We start from the raw sequence: 21998 nt of genomic DNA, 5'->3' as shown, positions 1-21998 counted from the left end.
TTCTATGGTAGCATATAACACATATAAAAGAACTAGTATTTCCTCCAAGTATGAAGAGCTCTGGTCGAATACTACTTTGTATTTCCTCCTAGTTTGAAGAGCTCTGGTCGAATGTGTATTTCCTCCTAGTTTGAAGAGTTCTGGTCGAATACTACTTTGTATTTCCTCCTAGTTTGAAGAGCTCTGGTCGAATACTATTTTGTATTTCCTCCTAGTTTGAAGAGCTCTGGTCGAATACTACTTTGTATTTCCTCCTAGTTTGAAGAGCTCTGGTCGAATGTGTATTTCCTCCTAGTTTGAAGAGCTCTGGTCGAATACTACTTTGTATTTCCTCCTAGTTTGAAGAGCTCTGGTCGAATGTGTATTTCCTCCTAGTTTGAAGAGCTCTGGTCGAATACTATTTTGTATTTCCTCCTAGTTTGAAGAGCTCTGGTTGAATGTGTATTTCCTCCTAGTTTGAAGAGCTCTGGTCGAATACTATTTTGTATTTCCTCCTAGTTTGAAGAGCTCTGGTTGAATGTGTATTTCCTCCTAGTTTGAAGAGCTCTGGTTGAATGTGTATTTCCTCCTAGTTTGAAGAGCTCTGGTCGAATACTATTTTGTATTTCCTCCTAGTTTGAATTTCCTCCTAGTTTGAAGAGCTCTGGTCGAATGTGTATTTCCTCCTAGTTTGAAGAGCTCTGGTCGAATACTACTTTTTATTTCCTCCTAGTTTGAAGAGCTCTGGTCGAATACTACTTTTTATTTCCTCCTAGTATGAAGAGCTCTGGTCGAATTAAGTTCAATTAAAAGGGTGTGTGACGCTGGCCAAGCGTTGTCCTCCATTCTGAACTGCAGAAATACATTCTCCTGACATGTCCAGCTTACTTTCTATGGTAGCATATAACACATATAAAAGAACTAGTATTGGTCAATGGTATTAATTATGTAAGGGACATTCCAGGTTTATATAGCGTCATAAGATCTTCGTAGTAAATATGACGTTTCATTGCGAACTGTGTGCCCAAATCGGCCTTGGCATTACTTACTATTGGTCTACATATTGTTGCGATTCTCTCTCCTAATCGGGTCTTCTGTAAACACTGCTAAACACAACACAACACATCAACAACTTGACAACAAGGCTCCAAATAATCTGGTACTTTAATAATGGTCAATTAAAACAGCCAATATGACACAATTGGCAACACAATCAACTACTACTACCGTAAACTGATCTCTACTGTCTCTATTTCTTCCTGGACTCGTACATAACACTTGAGGACTCAACCAGGACCGACTTCATGGCTGACTAACAGTCCCGGTCTCAACGCTCTCCGGTCTTGAACTGCCCTTTCTTACACACTGTGTCTCTGGTCCACGCCGGCTTATGATCAGATGACCATAACACGGGCCCTATTCACGTGCAAAGTTCATGCCAGTTAACCCTTTCGCGCCGCCAATAGGGTCATAACAATATGTTAGTTGTCCATTCGTCCGTGTCGTCATAATACGTATGTAAAGTTTGATGCATCATCGCCACCTGAACTCAAGCATGTGTTAGTTGGCGTATTATATTTCTACATAAAGATAGACTTTAGGGCTATAGGAAATCTCAAAAAACAAAATCTACAGTACAATCACAATCTTAATAAGTCCGAATAAAAAGAAAACTTGATGAGATGATTTGAACTTAGAATGAAATGACTAAAAGAGTGTCAGGTGTTACATTTTGCTTGTTGACAAAACGATGTCTGAAATGTTTAGAGTCTTTCTTGGACTCTGTCTCTGTGCTACACACTGTTTTTGTTCTATTTATGCTCTTAGCGATTAGCAAACTCCGGCCCCCGGAAAGGTTTAATTCGACCCGCCACATGTTTTGAAATAATATTTTTAAAAAATTATTTACAATGTAACAATTCAATTTTTGGAAAATTAGTATCTTGAAGTTATATTCAAGAACTACTGGCGAAAAAATCTGTTAATGTTACATCGAAATTGGTATAATTTATTAAAGGCATCATCAATGACTTTTACTTTTGATGCATTTGTAGAAATGTGAAAGTAGCCTCCATCAGGAGGAAGCGAGAGATGGAGTGAAGAAATAAGGAATAAGGAAGAAATAAGGACAATATCTGGAGTTGTTCAGAGTTTTAATCAAAACTGTAGAGATAGCTTGAGGCTAAGTTGAAAGGAGATTTAAGACTTCAGTTCTATTGAAAACCCGAAGCTGCACCAGATTACGAACTATTATCAAAACACTTTTAGCATCATACATCGTTAGATTTAGTTCAATAGGAATATTTTCAATTCGAATACAAATTTTTTTTTATTTTTTTTTAAATAAAATAATTCTGGCCCGCCGTTTACTCCCCCTCATTTTTTTGCCCTCATTTTTGGCCCTCTTCTTAATTAAAATGTTTGCCCTTGCTCTAACTGCAGTTTTGTCTCCCCCTCCCACCCCTTTTTCTACCGATCTTGCTAGTAGTAGGTGAGTGGAAGGCTTGCACTTTGACCTCCTCTCTCCAATGACCCCTGCTGGTAGTTTCCGCACCTTGACATACCTGCCAGGTGAGTCAGGCCGAGTCTCCAGGTTGGCGTAACTCCGTGTGACGTGTGCAGGCTGCGCTAGTAACTAGACTAGTTACTACACCGCCAAGCTCAGTGCTGCACAGGTGGTAGGGGGGGGGTGAAGAGGGAGAAGTGGGAGGTTCTTTCACTACAAGACCTCCATCAGTTGGCAGGCTGACACCGAGATGTATGTCTGGTCTAGGGGAACAACTAGCGCTGCTTTGAGATGCAAGTGTTTACTGATAGATCATCTCTGAATAGTTGTAATAATCCCCCCCCCCCCCAAAAAAAAAAAAAACACAAAGAAATGCAAAGAAAACATTGGTTTAGATTTCATTATCTGGACTGAAACTCACTTTGTCCATTCTACACACTAAAAAGTATTTACATTCCTGTGTGTTCTTTTCTTTTGAAAAAAAATTAAATAGGGAAAAAAATTAACTTGAAATCTTGGACTAAACAGTTCACACAGTGAAACACAGTCCACACAGTGAAACAAGTAAACAGTCCACACAGTGAAACAAGTCCACACAGTGAAACAAGTAAACAGTCCACACAGTGAAACAAGTAAACAGTCCACACAGTGAAATAGTAAACAGTCCACACAGTGAAACAAGTAAACAGTCCACACAGTGAAACAAGTCCACACAGTGAAACAAGTAAACAGTCCACACAGTGAAATAGTAAACAGTCCACACAGTGAAACAAGTCCACACAGTGAAACAAGTAAACAGTCCACACAGTGAAACAAGTAAACAGTCCACACAGTGAAATAGTAAACAGTCCACACAGTGAAACAAGTAAATAGTCCACACAGTGAAATAGTAAACAGTCCACACAGTGAAATAGTAAACAGTCCACACAGTGAAATAGTAAACAGTCCACACAGTGAAATAGTAAACAGTCCACACAGTGAAACAAGTAAACAGTCCACACAGTGAAACAAGTAAACAGTCCACACAGTGAAACAAGTAAACAGTCCACACAGTGAAATAGTAAACAGTCTACACAGTGAAATAGTAAACAGTCCACACAGTGAAACAAGTCCACACAGTGAAATAAGTAAACAGTCCACACAGTGAAACAAGTAAACAGTCCACACAGTGAAACAGTAAACAGTCCACACAGTGAAACAGTAAACAGTCCACACAGTGAAATAAGTAAACAGTCTACACAGTGAAACAAGTAAACAGTCCACACAGTGAAACAAGTAAACAGTCTACACAGTGAAACAAGTAAACAGTCCACACAGTGAAACAAGTCCACACAGTGAAATAAGTAAACAGTCCACACAGTGAAACAAGTAAACAGTCCACACAGTGAAATAAGTAAACAGTCCACACAGTGAAACAAGTAAACAGTCCACACAGTGAAACAGTAAACAGTCCACACAGTGAAACAGTAAACAGTCCACACCACAAACCTACAACTTGACAAAAATACCTAGCAGTAATACAGGGACCAAGTGAAAAAGATGGCACATCACAGTTAAAAATCCATACTCACCCCCCCCCCCCTAGCTAACTAGTCATGCCTATGCCCCCTTAACCCAGATGTCAAGCTGTCACATGATGATCCAAAGCCTAATTTCTGACCTTATCAAATTTAATTCTCAATTTTCTCATTAAAAAATACTGTATTCTAGTGACATCAGTAAGTTGTGCTACTTGCTATCTAGTCAATGTTTCTTGTCAATCTTTCTAGTTCCAATGTACTCACTACCTACTGTTATGGAGAGTTGTTGATCTCAAATCTTTCTAGTTCCAATGTACTCACTACCTACTGTTATGGAGAGGTGTTGATCTCAAATCTTTCTAGTTCCAATGTACTCACTACCTACTGTTATGGAGAGTTGTTGATCTCAAATCTTTCTAGTTCCAATGTACTCACTACCTACTGTTATGGAGAGGTGTTGATCTCAAATCTTTCTAGTTCCAATGTACTCACTACCTACTGTTATGGAGAGGTGTTGATCTCAAATCTTTCTAGTTCCAATGTACTCACTACCTACTGTTATGGAGAGTTGTTGATCTCAAATCTTTCTAGTTCCAATGTACTCACTACCTACTGTTATGGAGAGTTGTTGATCTCAAATCTTTCTAGTTCCAATGTACTTACTACCTACTGTTATGGAGAGGTGTTGATCTCAAATCTTTCTAGTTCCAATGTACTCACTACCTACTGTTATGGAGAGGTGTTGATCTCAAATCTTTCTAGTTCCAATGTACTCACTACCTACTGTTATGGAGAGTTGTTGATCTCAAATCTTTCTAGTTCCAATGTACTCACTACCTACTGTTATGGAGAGGTGTTGATCTCAAATCTTTCTAGTTCCAATGTACTCTCACTACCTACTGTTATGGAGAGGTGTTGATCTCAAATCTTTCTAGTTCCAATGTACTCTCTACCTACTGTTATGGAGAGTTGTTGATCTCAAATCTTTCTAGTTCCAATGTACTCACTACCTACTGTTATGGAGAGTTGTTGATCTCAAATCTTTCTAGTTCCAATGTACTTACTACCTACTGTTATGGAGAGGTGTTGATCTCAAATCTTTCTAGTTCAAATGTACTCTCTACCTACTGTTATGGAGAGTTGTTGATCTCAAATCTTTCTAGTTCCAATGTACTCACTACATAATGTTATGGAGAGGTGTTGATCTCAAATCTTTATTAGATCCATGTATTATTTAGTGCTGCCATGTTGGATCTTTTAAAAAGTTTATTCACATTGCGAAACAATTTGAGATCATTTTGGTAGCGGGTCAAATAGACAATCAGTTGAAAACTTCTGAGGATAAAAAGTAAAGTTCCCTTTCAGACCCTGTAGTCTATAGGGCAGATGATGTAAAGGTCACCTGTTTCTGTGACCTATGGTTCAAGAGGGTGTCATGTGGCCTGCACAACAACCAACTGCCTTTACTTTTCCCCAACTAATGTCAGGTACCCATTAGAGCTGGGTGGACTCTCCTGAAGATCCCGAAATTAAAAATCCCTGTCTTTGCCAGGATTCAAACCCCGGCCCCTGGTTTGGAAGCCAAGCGCTTTACTGCTCAGCCATCCCGCCTCTTGATGACAAAGTTAGTAGTATTTTCTCTGTTCAATGTAGCTTTAGCTCTACAGCATCTCTTGTGACAGTTGATGGTTTGCATGTTTTAATATTCTCTTCCCCCAATGCACATTCATGTAAAGAGAAACAAAGCAAAATCAACCCAAAAAATAGGTTTCTGGAGAAACTAACAAGTAAACTTGAGACCAAATTCTTACTGGTGTATTCCTAAACTGAAAGTCAGTGTGAATGTGTGGTGCTCTAGTTTCATGATAGTCCTGGATTCCTTCCCTAAATGACCCACTTCACCATCGGCATACATGAGTTCAATTAGAAGTTTCTCACCTAAAACAAAAAAAAAAAAATTGAACAAACACACCACACAATGGATTATGCTAATGAAACATGACATGAGCAGTCAGAGTCTTGTTCCAAATTCTTGCCTCCTCTCCCAGCAAGAGCCACTGAAGGACACAGAGAACTGCAAGAGGAAATGGGCCAGTTTTTATGTTTAGATAAATATTGTTTTCTTCTTGACTTTTTAAGTATTTGCCCCCCCCCCACACACACACACACACACATCCCTTTTATCTAATGTTTTGGATTGTGACTTTGTAAAATCACAGATTTCTTACAGACACACGAGAGTTGTTTCCCATCTATTGGTCTAATTTCTGCATGTAGTGATTCTTGATAGGTCAGGGCTTTAAACCTTTTAATCTCTACACCAGCAGTCTTTACCTACTCCACACACACATCAAGCTAAGTACATGAACCACACATTAAAAAACACAAGAGCTAACATCTACACACAAATATTTTAGTTATTGAAGTTACATCCAGGAACACATTTTCTCTTTCTTTAGATATTTTTTCTATGTTCTTTTTCAATTATCTTTTTTTTCTGAATGAAACGTTAATTAAATGCATTTATAAATTAATAGTTAATTTTTTTAGCAGTTAGCTTTTCCAAATTAATATTTCTATGATAAGGGAAATCATATTATAGCATTTATCTTTTTTTTTTTTTTTTTAAATCATGTCTGAATGAAAGATTAATTAATAGAAATGCATTTATGATTAAATACTTAATTTCTGTACCATTTGCCTTTTCCAAATCAATATTTCTATGATCATAGTAAAATGTTTATGGAAATATTTGTGGTTGTCTTGTTTTAGTAAATGACGAATGTCTTTACAAAACTAAAACAGTTTTTTGTTTGTTTGATTTGTGTATGTGTATCAGGTAATAGTATTAGCTGAACTTGTCAGACTCAGATAATTGCTTGACTTGTTTGAATGTCTGACATCAGTTATTCATCTGTTTGTAAATGTGACTTCAATACATTGACCCTCCATGGTTGAAAGGATTCTCCTTTCCTTATGTCTCAGTTTAATGACTTATCCTGTTTAGTTAGAGAGTATTTAACTTCAATGTTGTAAAGATGTTTGTTTTGAGATTATCATTATTTTCATCATTGTTGGTTTGTTTATCATTAGGCATTGGCAAGACTGAAGGAAGAAATGCTGAAAAGAGCCAGTGGGTCATCCCCTGATGTCTCCACTTTATCTTTGGCCCAGGAGATGCTGGACATGGCTTCCCAGACTGACCTGAGAGGAGAAGTTAGTACCACTTTTAAAAAATTTTTTATTTACGAGGGCATTGTTTTTATGAGGAACAACTTTCTTGATTCATTTTCGTGTTTTCTCGTATCCAGTTTGGTTTGAATCAGAACAAACTTTTGGCAGAGAAGACAAGAATGAGGCTGCAGTACGATGAAGCACATAAGACTTTGGCAGATCTGAAGTTACGCTTGGCCAACATTGAGGACAAAATGTTACCTGGCCAGCCAGAATCTGACAGAGACAGGTAGAAAGATAATCTTGTTTTAGTCCTGTTAATTGGATAATTAGTAGAAAGATATCTTGTAGGTCACATAGTACACATTGCTTGAGTTCCCCCAGCCCTCACTTTTATAGTGCATTCACTTTTCTTTAAGATGTTCTTGTCTATTAGTTTGAACTCAGGTAACTAAGCTACTCAAAGGTTAAAAAGAAAATATTTTGGCCAGTTTGGACATTCAATTTTAAAATAATTTTTCATGAATATAATTTTTTTTTAATTATTTTTTTTTTAAGACTTCTCCTACTTCAAGAAAAAGAGCAGCTTTTGAGAGAGCTTCGCAGCATTGACCCGAAAGGCCGTAGCGAGGATGACATGGCTTCAATCCGTCAGCGCATCACTAAACTTGAGTATGACCTGAGACATGCCCAGGTTATTTCTAACAAACAAATTCAGCAGAGGTCAGTTTTTTGTTTTTGTTAGAGATCTTAGATCAATTTTAGGAGTTAAAAAAAGAGATATAGTGCTATACGAAACAATATTGAAAGACAAAGGCATTGCCCTCGACACTATAATCAGACTGGTGGCTACATTTTTATATGCTTGCGATGCTGACTGCAGAGCTAGAGAGGAGGATCGTAGCAATGGAATTGAGATTCTGCAGGAAGATCCTAGGTATCACATACAAAGACCACATCGCAAATGACCTTCCTTCAGGGAACAGTACCAGGAAAAAGAAGAAAATGCAGACAAAGTAATGGGAAGACAAAGGCCTGCCATTGAAGGAGATTCTGTCCTAGGCAAAAGACAGAAGAAAGGAGAAGGACAGTCAACTGATCTTGTGTGGTGCCCAACAGACTAACATACATACACACATTCATCCGTGACAGGATAGATGAAGGTGGATAGTGCTACTTAAAACTTTTGAATTAATATTTCCAACAGCAGCTTGTGGTAATAATTTCTCTTATGTTTCTACTAAAGTCTCAAAATGTTTTCAAATATTTTTTTTTGTTACAGAATAAGTCTTCATGATGAGAAAGCTTCCATTATGCATCAGATAGAAGAAACAGCCAAACTGACCTCTTACCTGGAGTCACAGCTTAGGAGGTAGTTCTAGTGTTAGCCTTAACTCGAGTGTTAGTCTTAGTTCTTTTCGTAGTCTTAGTTCCATTCTTAGCCTTAGCTCCTGCCTTAGATTTAGTTCATGTCTCAGAATTAGTTCTTGTCTTAGCATTAGTTTTCTTCTTAGTTCTTGTTTTAGTCTTAGTTCTTCTTAGTGTTAATTTTAATCTTAGTGTAACTCAACACCATAGCATGTAACAGATTACTGTCAATAAAAAAAAATGTTTGCACATTGGTATCAACTAAATTTGTCTTCATCATTTTGTCTGTTCTCCAGTCTGTCCCTCAGCACGCTGTCTGTGTCATCTGGCTCAAGCCTTGGCTCTTTGGGCTCACTCTCTGCTGGCAGTAGGGGCTCGCTCAACTCCCTGTCTACCATGGACATTTACAGTGCTGCTCAGAAGTGTGGGTCAGCAGGAGAGGTCAACTTGCAGGAGCTCCATCAGAGGGTGGAGAAATTGTTGCAAGGCAAGTCATCTGCCAAATCTAATAAACTGCTTCTGAACCATCCTTTACTCGTTTTAAACTTCCTAGGTTTTTACAGAGAGAAGTGACAGCAATACTATCTTTAAGCTGCATGTGGTTAAGAAAGTCTAAATGAACTACATGTCTTAATGATATTGTTTGGTCTTGGGTTAGGAACTCATCAATTATCTGGTCATCATTCTCTCTTTTAATACAGCTGCATTGATAAGACACAAAATCCTCTATTTTAGTCTTATACAATGAATTACAACGGCTTTGTATGCATGAGATGCAAAAACATATGCAGGTCGCAACTGGGTTTGCATAGTCACTTATCCTTAATTTTTAAAATCAAAGACATTGTCATTATTATTTTTATTATTATTATTATTATAATTCCTATTATTATTATTATTATACAATGAATTAATGATTCTGTAAAAGAATTAACTCAACCAATAGACCAATATCTGACACCTTTGTTCTTCAATACCATATGTGTATGTGCAAGATTGTTTCAAACAGACCCAGGCAAAACAGAAATCAAATCATGTCATCTGACAGGTCCTTGTCTGGCCAGAAAAGCAAAAAAGAAAGTTATTCAAGTGTTCTATAATGTTATTCTGGGGGATATAGCAGGTTCTTAACAATATATAATAAAGTAAGTAAAGTTTCCCTTTCAGACCATGTGATCTATAAGGCAGACAATGTTAAGGTCATGTTTCTTTGCCCAATGGTTAAAGAGCAGGCTGTCATGTGGCCAGCACAACAACCACCTTTACTTTCCCCCACTAAAGTCAGTTACCCATTAGAGTTGGGTGGACTCAGGGGAGCCCTAGAAATCCCAAAGCTCAAAATCCCAGTCTTCACCAAGATTTGAACCCAGGACCCCAGGTTTGGAAGCCAAGCACTTAACCCCTGAGCCACCACGCCTAAAAACAATATTTATATGTATATATACCTCATTCAAGTCTTTGTCATGTCTTCTCTTCCCTCAAATCTACAGGTCACAGCATGTCTCCAATACAAGAAGCCCATGCCCTTCTCCCCCATGATGATGTGACGGAAGCAGCTACCTCCAGCTACATGCAGTCTGTGTTGATGGGCAGCCAAGAAAGAGTTGATGCTGCTGGCTCTGCCCCCAAGCAGAGTTCACTTCTGTCTTTAGCGTCGTCTGCCTCCCAGGTCTCTCCCGTGTATGGCTTTGGGCCACCCCCCTCCTACGAGCAGCACATGAATGCCTTAGAGCAGCGTCACGTCCCCCAGTCAGCGCTGAATCCATTAGCTCAGCAGCTAGGTAGTGGTATAAACATTAGTAACGGCACATCGTCTGTTCAAGACAATGTCCAGTGGCTAGTGAATGGCAACATCTCCATGAGCTCAGAACAATCAAAATTGACTGACCTTTCTCCGCTGACCAGCAATGTAAGTAGTGTTATTGATTATTTACTTCAAAGTCATACATTTTATCATCTAAAATGGCTGCTAAGTCATAGAAGAAATACATTTTATCATCTAAAATGGCTGCTAAGTCGTAGAAGAAATACATTTTATCATCTAAAATGGCTGCTAAGTCGTAGAAGTCATACATTTTATCATCTAAAATGGCTGCTAAGTCATAGAAGTCATACATTTTATCATCTAAAATGGCTGCTAAGTCGTAGAAGAAATACATTTTATCATCTAAAATGGCTGCTAAGTCATAGAAGTCATACATTTTATCATCTAAAATGGCTGCTAAGTCATAGAAGAAATACATTTTATCATCTAAAATGGCTGCTAAGTCATAGAAGTCATACATTTTATCATCTAAAATGGCTGCTAAGTCATAGAAGAAATACATTTTATCATCTAAAATGGCTGCTAAGTCATAGAAGAAATACATTTTATCATCTAAAATGGCTGCTAAGTCATAGAAGAAATACATTTTATCATCTAAAATGGCTGCTAAGTCATAGAAGTCATACATTTTATCATCTAAAATGGCTGCTAAGTCATAGAAGAAATACATTTTATCATCTAAAATGGCTGCTAAGTCATAGAAGTCATACATTTTATCATCTAAAATGGCTGCTAAGTCATAGAAGAAATACATTTTATCATCTAAAATGGCTGCTAAGTCATAGAAGAAATACATTTTATCATCTAAAATGGCTGCTAAGTCGTAGAAGAAATACATTTTATCATCTAAAATGGCTGCTAAGTCGTAGAAGTCATACATTTTATCATCTAAAATGGCTGCTAAGTCGTAGAAGAAATACATTTTATCATCTAAAATGGCTGCTAAGTCGTAGAAGTCATACATTTTATCATCTAAAATGGCTGCTAAGTCGTAGAAGTCATACATTTTATCATCTAAAATGGCTGCTTAGTCGTGTGTTATTTGCTCTGGACTGTTTTCTCTAGTCCACGGTTTGAACCCTTGCCCACCGCCACCCACCTTCCTGTTTGAAGCTAGGGCTAGGATGCAATTATATTCAAATCTGAAGGAACATCTGGAAACATGTTAAATCTCTCTATTGAAACTAATATTTCTTTGTGTTTGCTTGTGTTGCAGAGCAATGAACTGTACAGCCAAATGAACAGCGTCCCCAGTCAGTCTCGTGCAACTCCCAATGTAGAGTCTGTGGCAGGTAACCCACCACTTAGTCCTATAAGTGAGAGCAGCTCTGGCGTGGGACATAATCTGTCTGGCGGCAACACAAGAAGTGTTAGTGCCGCTGTCAGTGATGAATCGGTGGCTGGAGATAGTGGAGTCTTTGAGGCTTCTGTCAAGAGGTAGATCTAAAGTTGAATCTTTTGTTGTAGTGGGACAGCCTACTTTTTGTTTGTGTCTCTCTATGACAAGTCTACATTTTGTGAATCTGTGGCTCTATGTTAAGTCTTCATAGTGTGAATCTGTGGCTATAAGTCAAGTCTACTATGTGTGAATCTGTGGCTCTATGTCAAGTCTACTATGTGTGAATCTGTGGCTCTATGTTAAGTCTACATTGTGTGAATCTGTGGCTCTATGTTAAGTCTACATTGTTGGAATCTGTGGCTCTGTCAAGTCTACTATGTGTGAATCTGTAACTCTATGTCAAGTCTACATTGTGTGAATCTGTGGCTCTATGTTAAGTCTACATTGTTGGAATCTGTGGCTCTAAGTCAAGTCTACATTTTGTGAATCTGTGGCTCTAAGTCAAGTCTACATTTTGTGAATCTGTGGCTCTATGTTAAGTCTACATTGTGTGAATCTGTGGCTCTGTCAAGTCTACATTTTGTGAATCTGTGGCTCTATATTAAGTCTACATTTTGTGAATCTGTGGCTCTATATTAAGTCTACATTTTGTGAATCTGTGGCTCTAAGTCAAGTCTACATTTTGTGAATCTGTGGCTCTATGTTAAGTCTACATTGTGTGAATCTGTGGCTCAATCACTCTACTTGTATGTCTTTTTATTCTTCTTGCACTGTTTGCTCTGTTTGGTAAGTCTGCTTTGCTGTAACTTGAAACACCCTGCATTGTGTTTCTCTAGTACATTGTAGGATTCTATCACTTTTACAGAACTGGTTCTATTGATCAAGTCTTAGAGAGTCACATGGAAAGTGCACAGATTCAGATCAAACTCAAGTAAGTCTCTTGTATTCTTTCACTTGTCAAGCTTTGGTTAGATTCTGTAACTGATGACATATTCTTTATACAGTGTGATAAGATATAGTGACATACAATAGGATAAGATAAAGTGACATAAATAGGATAAGATATAGTGACATACAATAAGATAAGATATAGTATAGTGGCATACAATAGGATAAGATATAGTATAGTGGCATACAATAAGATATAGTGACACAGAGAGAAGTGCACAGTTCTTTCAAATGTTGAACTTTAAAAACTCTCATTAAAATACTTAAGACACACACAAAGCCATTTGGCAATGTTGAAACCATGTTGATGATCACATCAAATAAACTAAGAGTCGCATGAACTAGCCTTGAATAAATCAATTAAAATTTGTCAAGTTATATTACTTGTAAAACTGTGAACTTTAGACCATGAAACCAATTTTTAAACCAGATTTAATAATACTATTACGCTTGTGTTGTGCCTTGTAGTACTAGACTTAAATACTTAAGCTTGTGTTGTGCCTTGAAGTACCAGACTTAATGTACAAAGCTCAACTCTTGAACATTTTCTCCTCAGATATGAAGGTGTGGATGGTCAGTTAATAGTTGGTATAGAACAAGCTAGAAATTTAGCAGTCTTGCCTTTTCCTAAAGACAGTTGTGTGTAAGTATAGTCTTGATCAGCTATCTCAACTCAGCTTAATGTCTGCTTGATTTTTAAAACCCCCACTTCTGTGTTTTTCTTTTTGTTTCCCAGATGTATCAAAGCTGCCTTGTTACCAAGTCAGAATGTTTTCCTCAAAACAAAACCATTGTGTGATGTCAAGTCTCCCAAGTTCTCTGAAGTGTTTCGAGTCAGTATCCCAGAACACAGTCTGTATTCTAAGACTCTTCAAGTCCATGTCTGGAGCATAGGTCAAGAGAAGAAAGAGGAATGTTTGGTAAGCACTAGACTCTTTGACTTCTTTGTACTAGACAGCTGTTTGCATTGTGACTTCCTAGGTCAATTCTGCTCAGATAGTTAGGTCATAGAGAAAAGGTTTCCCAGTCCAGAAAGCTGTAGTGAGTACCATGACATTAATTAAAGAAGGAACTAAAAACAATCGGCCAATATGCTGGATGCATTCAAACCTGACACATAGAAACTTGTATGGTAGCTATTTCACTTCTGCTGCAGAATTTTATGTGCAAACATAATAACAGTGAAATATGAAACTGTATCAGTGCCATAACTGACTCGGGAATGTTACAAAGATCAAGACGTCCGTGTCAATGAAGTTCAATGAGTGTTGTGTCTGTTCTCTTTTGTGGCTGCTTGGCTGCCGAAAGCTCAAGTGTGAATCCCGAATGGAGCTGATTTATGATTGGTGAGAACTAAAGGTAGCACGAAAACTCCCAAATACCTCCTCAAAAAAAAATTGGACCATAATGCACTGAGTATGTTTATACCATGAAAGTTGCACTAAACAAAAGTAATGTTTTTTTTTATGATTTAATTGAAAAAAGTTTCCTCTTTTATTTGTATCACATTGAAAGTCAAATTTTCATTTGTTCAACAGGTCTTAAGTCAAAAGCTGACTGTATCATGAGTTAACAGCTGATTTACCATGCCTTTATATCCTAGGCTGCAAACAATGCACTTTGATATTAGTTGATAGTTGCATTTTTTAGATCAGAAGTTCTTAGATAAAACATTGCTAAATTCTATTCCTAATCTTTGTCTAGGGCTGTGCTCAAGTAAGTCTGGCAGACTTTGATCCCAAGTCTGTCTCTCTTCGCTGGTACAATGTGCTTAGCTTCCGTTTCATGCAGTCTGACCAGAAAGGTCAGGGGTCATTGCAGTCACAGACATCAGTGAGCAACGTGACGGAAGATACCAAGAAATCAAAGGAGGTAGGTTCTTCATGTAACATCAGCTGGTCGCCTAACCAAATGAAAGGTAGCTTAGATTAATTGAAATACTTGTTTCTAATACAAAGATATAACCATGATCTATTGAAAGTTACAAAAAAAAAATGTTCTATGTCATGGTATCTGTTAAAGGAGTTGAGTATGGTGTAGCTGAATAATATTATTTGCAATGTCTTAGTTTATCCACAGTATATAATGCTTGAAAACATTTTTTTTAATGATAGAAACCTGGCCAAGACAGAGTTGATCAATTATTAGAGGCATCATCAGCAAGACTGAGGCAAGTCCTGTCAGTCAGTGATGACCAGTCATCTGGCACAGACTCTGTATCAGGGAGGAGGTAAGCTCAGTCACAGCCGAATAAACAGCTAGATCTGGTTCTAAGTGTGTTTGTGTAGAGAGTTAAATCTGGTTCTTAGTGTTTGTGTAGAGAGTTAGATCTGGTTCTTAGTGTTTGTGTGGAGAGCAATGTCTCACAGAAATGTTGCTTACTTGCAGAGACTCCAGCAAGTCAACAACTCAGCCTGCGGTGTGTGGCAAGGAAGAGAGTAGTGACGAGTCAACCATTATATCGTCCCAGACTTCCACTCTGACCAGAAACCAAGGTAAGCAGAACTTCCCAGTACCTGATTTGACCACCTCTGTTATCCTGTCATTATTGTCACTTTTTTTTTTTTAAACATCACTCAGAGAAGGTAAGAGGAATCTAGTAAATTGCTTTCTTCTCTTTCTGTAAAATTGAAATTTTATTTTGTGACTTATAGACATATGTGACTGGCTAATGAGGTAGAAAGCAGTATGAGGGTAGACATATTTAAAATCATAGAGATGTCTGACTTATTGTAGACAAATGTGGACAATAATGATGTGTGTCATATTTGATTGCAGGTCCTGAGGACATGAAAAATCACAGGTTCGATAGTCCTCACATGTACGATGGACTCGAGGATGAGGAAGAGGATGAAGAAGAGGATGATGAAGAGATTGACGATAAGGTCAGCCTGGACTGATAACTTTTTTTTTGTTGAATCTTTTCTTCCTGTTAAATTCTTTCTTTTTAATTGGTTTACCAAGAGTTTCTCTTTTGGTATTTATTCATGTGATTACCTTCTTTTATCTTATTTAGACATTTTCTCCAAGGTTCAGCATTTATTTTTAGGTCATTTTGTTGTTTCAGTTTATGGCTATGTTTTATGACGGGTTCTAGAGCAAGAATAAGTTTTATAATTGGTGTTTTAGAGCAAGAATAAGTTTTATGATTGGTTCTAGAGCAAGAAAAAGTTTTATAATTGGTCTTCTAGAGCAAGAAGACTGTACTAGATTTACAGACATATCTAGTGCATACAGAACAGAAACACTTTTTCTAATTTGTAAATTTTGAGTCTTTGATATATCAATGACCTTCAATATGGAAGTGTGTGGTTCTTCTTAACTGAGTGTTTTGCTAGACAGTGAGACTTGGTCCAGACTGCAAGAATGTTGTATTAGTTAAAACTGTTCAGTTGGACAAACTCAGCTAATGCTTATATTTTGTACAAAGCTTCTATCAACTCACTCTGTCAGTACACATTATTTCTTCACATCCATTCTTGGATCAAGTTAAAACTTTAAAAAAAAAAATCATTTATTATACCTAACAAAACATGAATCAATAAAAAATTTAACCTATTAGTCAATTAATTATTGGTAATTAATTATTTTGTCTGGTATTGAATAAGGGAAATACCTCTACATTTTTTAAAGATATAGTTGTAAGTGCAGAGCTATTTCCTCTTAGATTAGCTTTTTTTTTTTTTAACTAAAAAAAGGATTTTAAAAATTGTTTGCTTGTTTTGTTATTTGGACTTCAGAACATAAAGATAATAAAAACCTGGCCAGTTTTTGGTTTCAAGCTATTGCCATATAAGTGGATACCATTACTGTGTCCTTTAGGTTGAATGGTCTTCTAGTTCTTTGTTAAATAATTGCTACCTCCTCATAGTTGGTATTGTTATTGTACTGCATGGCAAAAAAACTTGATTCTGTTCTCCCCTTGCAGGATGAAGATTACGCTGAGATGATTCAGAAAGTCCTCACTGAGCTGGCTGACTCTGTGGACAACTTTGAGGATGAGGAGCTGACCGAGGAAGGTCTGCTCAATTCTAAGTGCGATAAAGAAACCAACACGGAGCTAGGAGACTACAGGCTGCGGGAGCACAAGCACAGAGGCACACACCATCACCATCATTACCAGCACAGACAGGCCAACACCTTACGAAGCAGTACCATCAGGCGTTCGCAAACATTTTCCCCGGCTTGTCGGCAACCACCTCCTGGCTATGTTTGTAAGGTAAGAAGGTAGCCTATAATGTAGACGAGGATCAGTTCATATATATGGGCAAGGATTAGCATAAAATTCTATTATGTACAACTAAATCTCTTTTTCTCTTGTCTCTAGTTGAATCGGAGTGACAGTGACAGTTCCATGCCACTCTACAAAAGAATGCCATTTCAGAGGAACTCTGTCAGCAGACGCAGTCTGAGATGGAAGAGGGTTAGTCTACATTTGAATATTTTCAGACTAAACTTAGTCTTTGCAATTAAATCTTTTAGTCTTTACAAGTTAATGTTACAAAGTTCAGCTTTGAATTACAAAAATAAAATGTTTGTATGACCATTGTTTTCTGAAAGTCCTTTGTCTGACTATTTACAGGTCTGGTGTTCATTTTAGAAATGGTTAATAATATTAGAATTTGTGAATATTATTCTGAGTAGATTTATCTTATCTTATCTTATATAATACAGACGTTACTTCAAAAAAGAAGATGATTACGTCCTACGCATCATGCATTTAGTCATGCATATTAACCAATGACTTAAATTCTGCCAAGTCACTGGTTTTCCTGGCTAGCTCAGGCAACCCATTCCATGCTCTAATAGCACTAGGGAAGAAGGAGTATTTTTACACATTTGTCCTAGCATATGGGATGAGGAATGTGCCTTTATCTTTTTGTCTTTCAGAGTATTTAATTTGAATCAAGTATGTGGTCATATAGTCATTTTTGTTGTTGTTTCTAATCCTAAGGCTGATGGTTCAATAGCTATGATGCCACTCTCAAGTCAGCTACCATTCCGAACATCCCTTGACCTTGAACTTGATCTTCAAGCCTTCCATACAAAGTTGTCTCATTTGAATGATGAGATCACAAGGTTGAAAGAACTGAAACGAACCTTGGAGGAAACCAAAAGTAAAGGTAGACCACCATCATTTCTGCTTGTCATCTCTTTGCTCGTAGAACTTCTTTAAAAAAAATTATTGTATCTATAACATTTTTGAAAACATTAGCAATGATCTAAAATTGTGCCAGGTAATAAGAATAGTTATCACCTCAGTAACATTGTAATCAAACTCAATTTGTTTCCATAGGTGAAGGAGACTTGCCAGATTGGCTGTCAGAAAATGAAAAATTTCATCGGCTCCTGGCGATGGCAGAAAAAATGGTAAAATATAATGTCATAACAATGTGTTAGACGTCCAGAAGTTTTGGAAAGTTGAATCAAAAATGTTGTTTTGCAAGAGTCTATTAGCTTGAATCTTATTTCAGGTGTTTCCTGAGGGTGCTAAAAAGGAATACATCTCAAGGCAAGACAAGAGAGCTGAACAGCTCATCAGGAAAGTGACAAAAGATGTTCAGCGTATGAGGCAGGGCACTCAACAGTCTAGGACATTTAACTTTAGGTAACACCTCATTCAAGAGCAGGGCGTTTAAAAAAACATCAACCAGTGCTTAGGACATTTTAAAAAAAACATCAATCAGTGTTTAGGACATTTAAAAAAAAAAACGTCAATCAATGCTTAGGACATTTAAATAGAAGATGAGAAAAATAATTGTTACTCAAAAATTTAAATGCACACTTAATACTTGCTGATGTAGGAGGATAGGCCACAAAATGACAGATGTGAGTCTTCTTTCATACCTAGGGCAACTCTTATTTTTATTTTGTCTTCTCTTCTTTGAGGCTTGATGGCTCTTCATTATTGCTCTGCTTAAAGAGAATTTGTTAAAACATTGCCTCTACTGTTGAATTTGACAAAAGAGAACACTGGCAAATAAAATGTCTAGTGGTCTGCAGTTGACAGTCCTGTCTTACCTTATCTTATATAATACAGACGTTACTTCAAAAAAGATGATGATTACGTCCTACGCGTCATGCATTTAGTCATGCATATTAATCAATGACTTAAATTCTGCTAAGTCACTGGTTTTCCTGGCTAGCTCAGGCAACCCATTCCATGCTCTAATAGCACTAGGGAAGAAGGAGCATTTGTACAAATTTGTCCTAGCATATGGGATGAGGAACATGCCTTTATCTTAGTGTTAGGAGGAAGTTGTTTGGTTTTTTGATCAGGAAATAATTCTTAAGCAGCCTCTTATCTTCTTATCAATTCCTTCAGAAGAAAAAAAATAACTACGTCCTGTGCAGTTCATGTGTCAATCTAGTCATGCATGTAAATCAAGACTTCAACTCTGCAACTTCATGGGTTTTCCAGGCTAATTCAGGCAACCCATTCCATCCTCTACTTGAGTGAATCCTAGACTTTTTCCTTAATGGAACACTTTGCACATTCTGAGTATTTAGTGGAACAATTTAATTCGTTTTTTTAGAGAGATGAATTCCCGTGGTGGCCTACTAGTTAATGATCCACCTATTCAGGCCTCATGGAACACACAGAACACAGTTTGGGAACCCCTGCTCTAATGGCACTAGCCATTTTATCTCCCTTGGCCTTGGAATTGTTTCATAAAAACTTAAATCATCCCAGTTTTTTGTTTTGTTTTACAGTATTCACAAGCTTCTAACATTTACTGCTAACTTTTCAACTAGAATAATATTCCTATCCCATCATACCAGAAATACTAATAACAAAACAGATTTGGTCTACAAAGAATTGTTTTAAAAAATCTTTAAAAGCACTGAATTACTTTTGTCCTTTTTTTTTTTTTTTATATGGTTCAATTTGATAAACACAATTAGACTTTGCCTAAAGAATAGGAATATGCTATTGAACATTGCCTAAAGAATAGGAACATGCTATTGAACATTTGATCACTGTATTTCTAAGATAGAATTTATTGCGCTGTAATTAATTTAGTTTTTCTACATTTCAGAGAGAAGATGGCTTTCTTTACTAGCTCCAGCATGGATGTACCAGTCATACCATCTGAAGCTATAAAATCATCTTCCAGACACTTGACAGCATCACAACCCAGTGGAGTTTATCCAGCTCAGAGCAAACATCTTCACAACTACTTGGCCTCTGAAGCCTTGCCCTCTTACCCTGGCACTGCTTCTGCTCCAGTCTTAGGGCAGAATGTCACAGAGAATGTGGAGAGCCTCTCCAATGATATGGTCAGAAGATCACAAATCAATGGTGACCAACTGTCACCCTTACTTTCATATTCAGCATACGCAAATGGGGCCTCAAATGCAGCCTCTCAAAAGAGTCAGCTGTCTGTAGAGATGCTGACCAACAGCACTGCAAGATCACAATCTCCGTCGGTGAACAAATCTAAAAGTATCAATCAAACAATGGGAGCGTTTTTCCTGGATACACGCCTTGGAGAGGAAGTATGACACGCCAGAAAGTCTCTGGATCGTTTGTTTGACCTCGGCACATCTTGTTTAGGTGGGTCTACAGCCGCTGCTGCTTTGTTGTGCTGGTGCCGTCCAGCCAAGAGGGCACTTATGTCTCCTGCATCATTTATAGTCAGTATGATCGGGAATCGTGAACCCAATCTGTGGACAATGTGATGACTTTGTTTATCCAGTCGTTGGACTGCGTGATGTTTGTTTAACCCCAGTCAACAGAATACCGAGAGCAGTGAGAAGTTAGCTCAGAGCTTAACAGACAAGTCGGAGGAAGAGTTGCTTAGAAAAGGGGGGAGTGGACTTTACCTTATATCCCCCTCCCTTTGCCTCTAATATTGATGTGTTGTTGTTTTTTTTTGTTGGCATGTGATCTGAAATATCAGTCAATCATAGCAGTCTGCGTTGGTCACTCTTAGTGGTGTGCTGGTCACTCATAGTGTGTTGGTCACTCATTGCTGTGCTGGTCACTCATTGTGTTGGTCAATTCTAGTGTGCAGTACTGTGCAGTCATCACCAGTGTGAACACTCTAGTTTTTCTGTGTTTGAGAAAATGTGCATATAGGCCAGTGTTGTCCTGATCTAAACCTTCCAGTTGCCATAATAAAAGCAATAGTTAGTTATTGTAACACGTTGTTTGATTTAGTCAAAGTTCTAAATGTATGAGACCTTATCATTAATTGTCATAATTTTGATAATAATTAAAGTTGAATGTTAAGGCTTATAAACCAAATATGGGGCAAATTCACTTGTAAAAATTAATGACTTTTAATTAATTATATTTAATTAATGATGTATAATGTGGTTTTGATGGTGGGGTTGGGAAATCAGTTGAACCAATGCACAATATTATCTTAATGTGTTGAACTTGATAACAGCTCTGGAACAGTGTCTAAGTAATTGGTGAATATTTGATTATTTCTCTCATAATTTGAAAAAAAAAAGTTGTTTTAACATGATTAATTTAGGTGAAAGAGTGCACTATGTCTGCGTGAATGAATGCACTATGTTTGAGTGAATGAATGCACTATGTTTGAGTGAATGAATGCACTATGTTTGAGTGAATGAATGCACTATATTTGAGTGAATCAAAGCCTATTAAACATTCAGTGATTATTGTGAAGTTACTACCAAGTCTTGTGTGTATTTAGATTAGTAGTGACTGATTGTATGGTGTTGAAAAACAGATGACTGATTGTATGGTGTTGATAAACATGTTAAATGTTTGAAAAGTTACTTCAGATATTTGTTTTTAGATTTCATCACTTGATACAAATATGGTCTATCTCTTTACAAACCTCCGCTGAGTGACAAACAACAAAAGCTATCGATGAATTGTGCCTTTTTTTTATTGGATAGACTCACAGACATCTTTTTTATTTTCTGGTAATGTTTTATGCAGTGACTAAGTCTTTTCATCCTACAGTGTTGTGATCACATCATTCATAGTATTATAACCAGCCCAAGATATGGTCAGTATGTCCTGGTGTGTACTTTTTTTTTTCACCCCTTATTCTATGGTCAGTATCTTCATATCTGTATTGTTATAAAAGGGAATAAATCTAGCAAGCTTCTGCACGAGTCACATTTATATATATATATATATATATATATATAATGCTTGTCGTAGAACTGGACATTCTTTTATTGTTCATCTTGATTTGTTTCCATTATGTTGACAGTAAAAGTTTTGCTGGTCAAAATATTTACAAGGAACTTCATTCTGTCTATTGGTTATGTTGTTACTAAAAAAAAAACACATTGTATTCAAATACCTCCTCACCCCTATTTTTTTTAGGATTTGCGTTTCCTGTTAGTTAC

The 21998-nt window shown here is 37.2% G+C and overlaps 1 protein-coding gene across 1 annotated transcript in view; it reads left to right on the top strand.

Annotated features, from left to right (window-relative positions):
- LOC106050315 (protein WWC2-like) overlaps positions 1–20673 on the top strand; it is a 38812-nt gene extending 18139 nt beyond the window's left edge. Inside the window, exons 7-26 of the mRNA XM_056037269.1 lie at positions 7099–7221; positions 7317–7468; positions 7738–7902; positions 8462–8551; positions 8844–9034; positions 10038–10456; positions 11589–11809; positions 12577–12642; positions 13216–13302; positions 13396–13579; positions 14364–14531; positions 14774–14889; positions 15048–15154; positions 15438–15544; positions 16588–16878; positions 16987–17082; positions 17614–17782; positions 17956–18029; positions 18134–18267; positions 19700–20673. Coding sequence (XP_055893244.1) covers positions 7099–7221; positions 7317–7468; positions 7738–7902; positions 8462–8551; positions 8844–9034; positions 10038–10456; positions 11589–11809; positions 12577–12642; positions 13216–13302; positions 13396–13579; positions 14364–14531; positions 14774–14889; positions 15048–15154; positions 15438–15544; positions 16588–16878; positions 16987–17082; positions 17614–17782; positions 17956–18029; positions 18134–18267; positions 19700–20165 — 3426 coding nt within the window. The 3' untranslated portion in view covers positions 20166–20673. The remainder of the gene's footprint in view (positions 1–7098; positions 7222–7316; positions 7469–7737; positions 7903–8461; positions 8552–8843; positions 9035–10037; positions 10457–11588; positions 11810–12576; positions 12643–13215; positions 13303–13395; positions 13580–14363; positions 14532–14773; positions 14890–15047; positions 15155–15437; positions 15545–16587; positions 16879–16986; positions 17083–17613; positions 17783–17955; positions 18030–18133; positions 18268–19699) is intronic.
- Positions 20674–21998: the final 1325 nt, after the last annotated feature.

This window comes from Biomphalaria glabrata, chromosome 8 (assembly GCF_947242115.1).
Source record: "Biomphalaria glabrata chromosome 8, xgBioGlab47.1, whole genome shotgun sequence".
NCBI classification, from domain to species: Eukaryota; Metazoa; Mollusca; class Gastropoda; family Planorbidae; genus Biomphalaria; species Biomphalaria glabrata.
The sequence above is the reverse complement of the archived record's forward strand: the minus strand, read 5'-3'. Positions and strand labels throughout refer to the sequence as shown.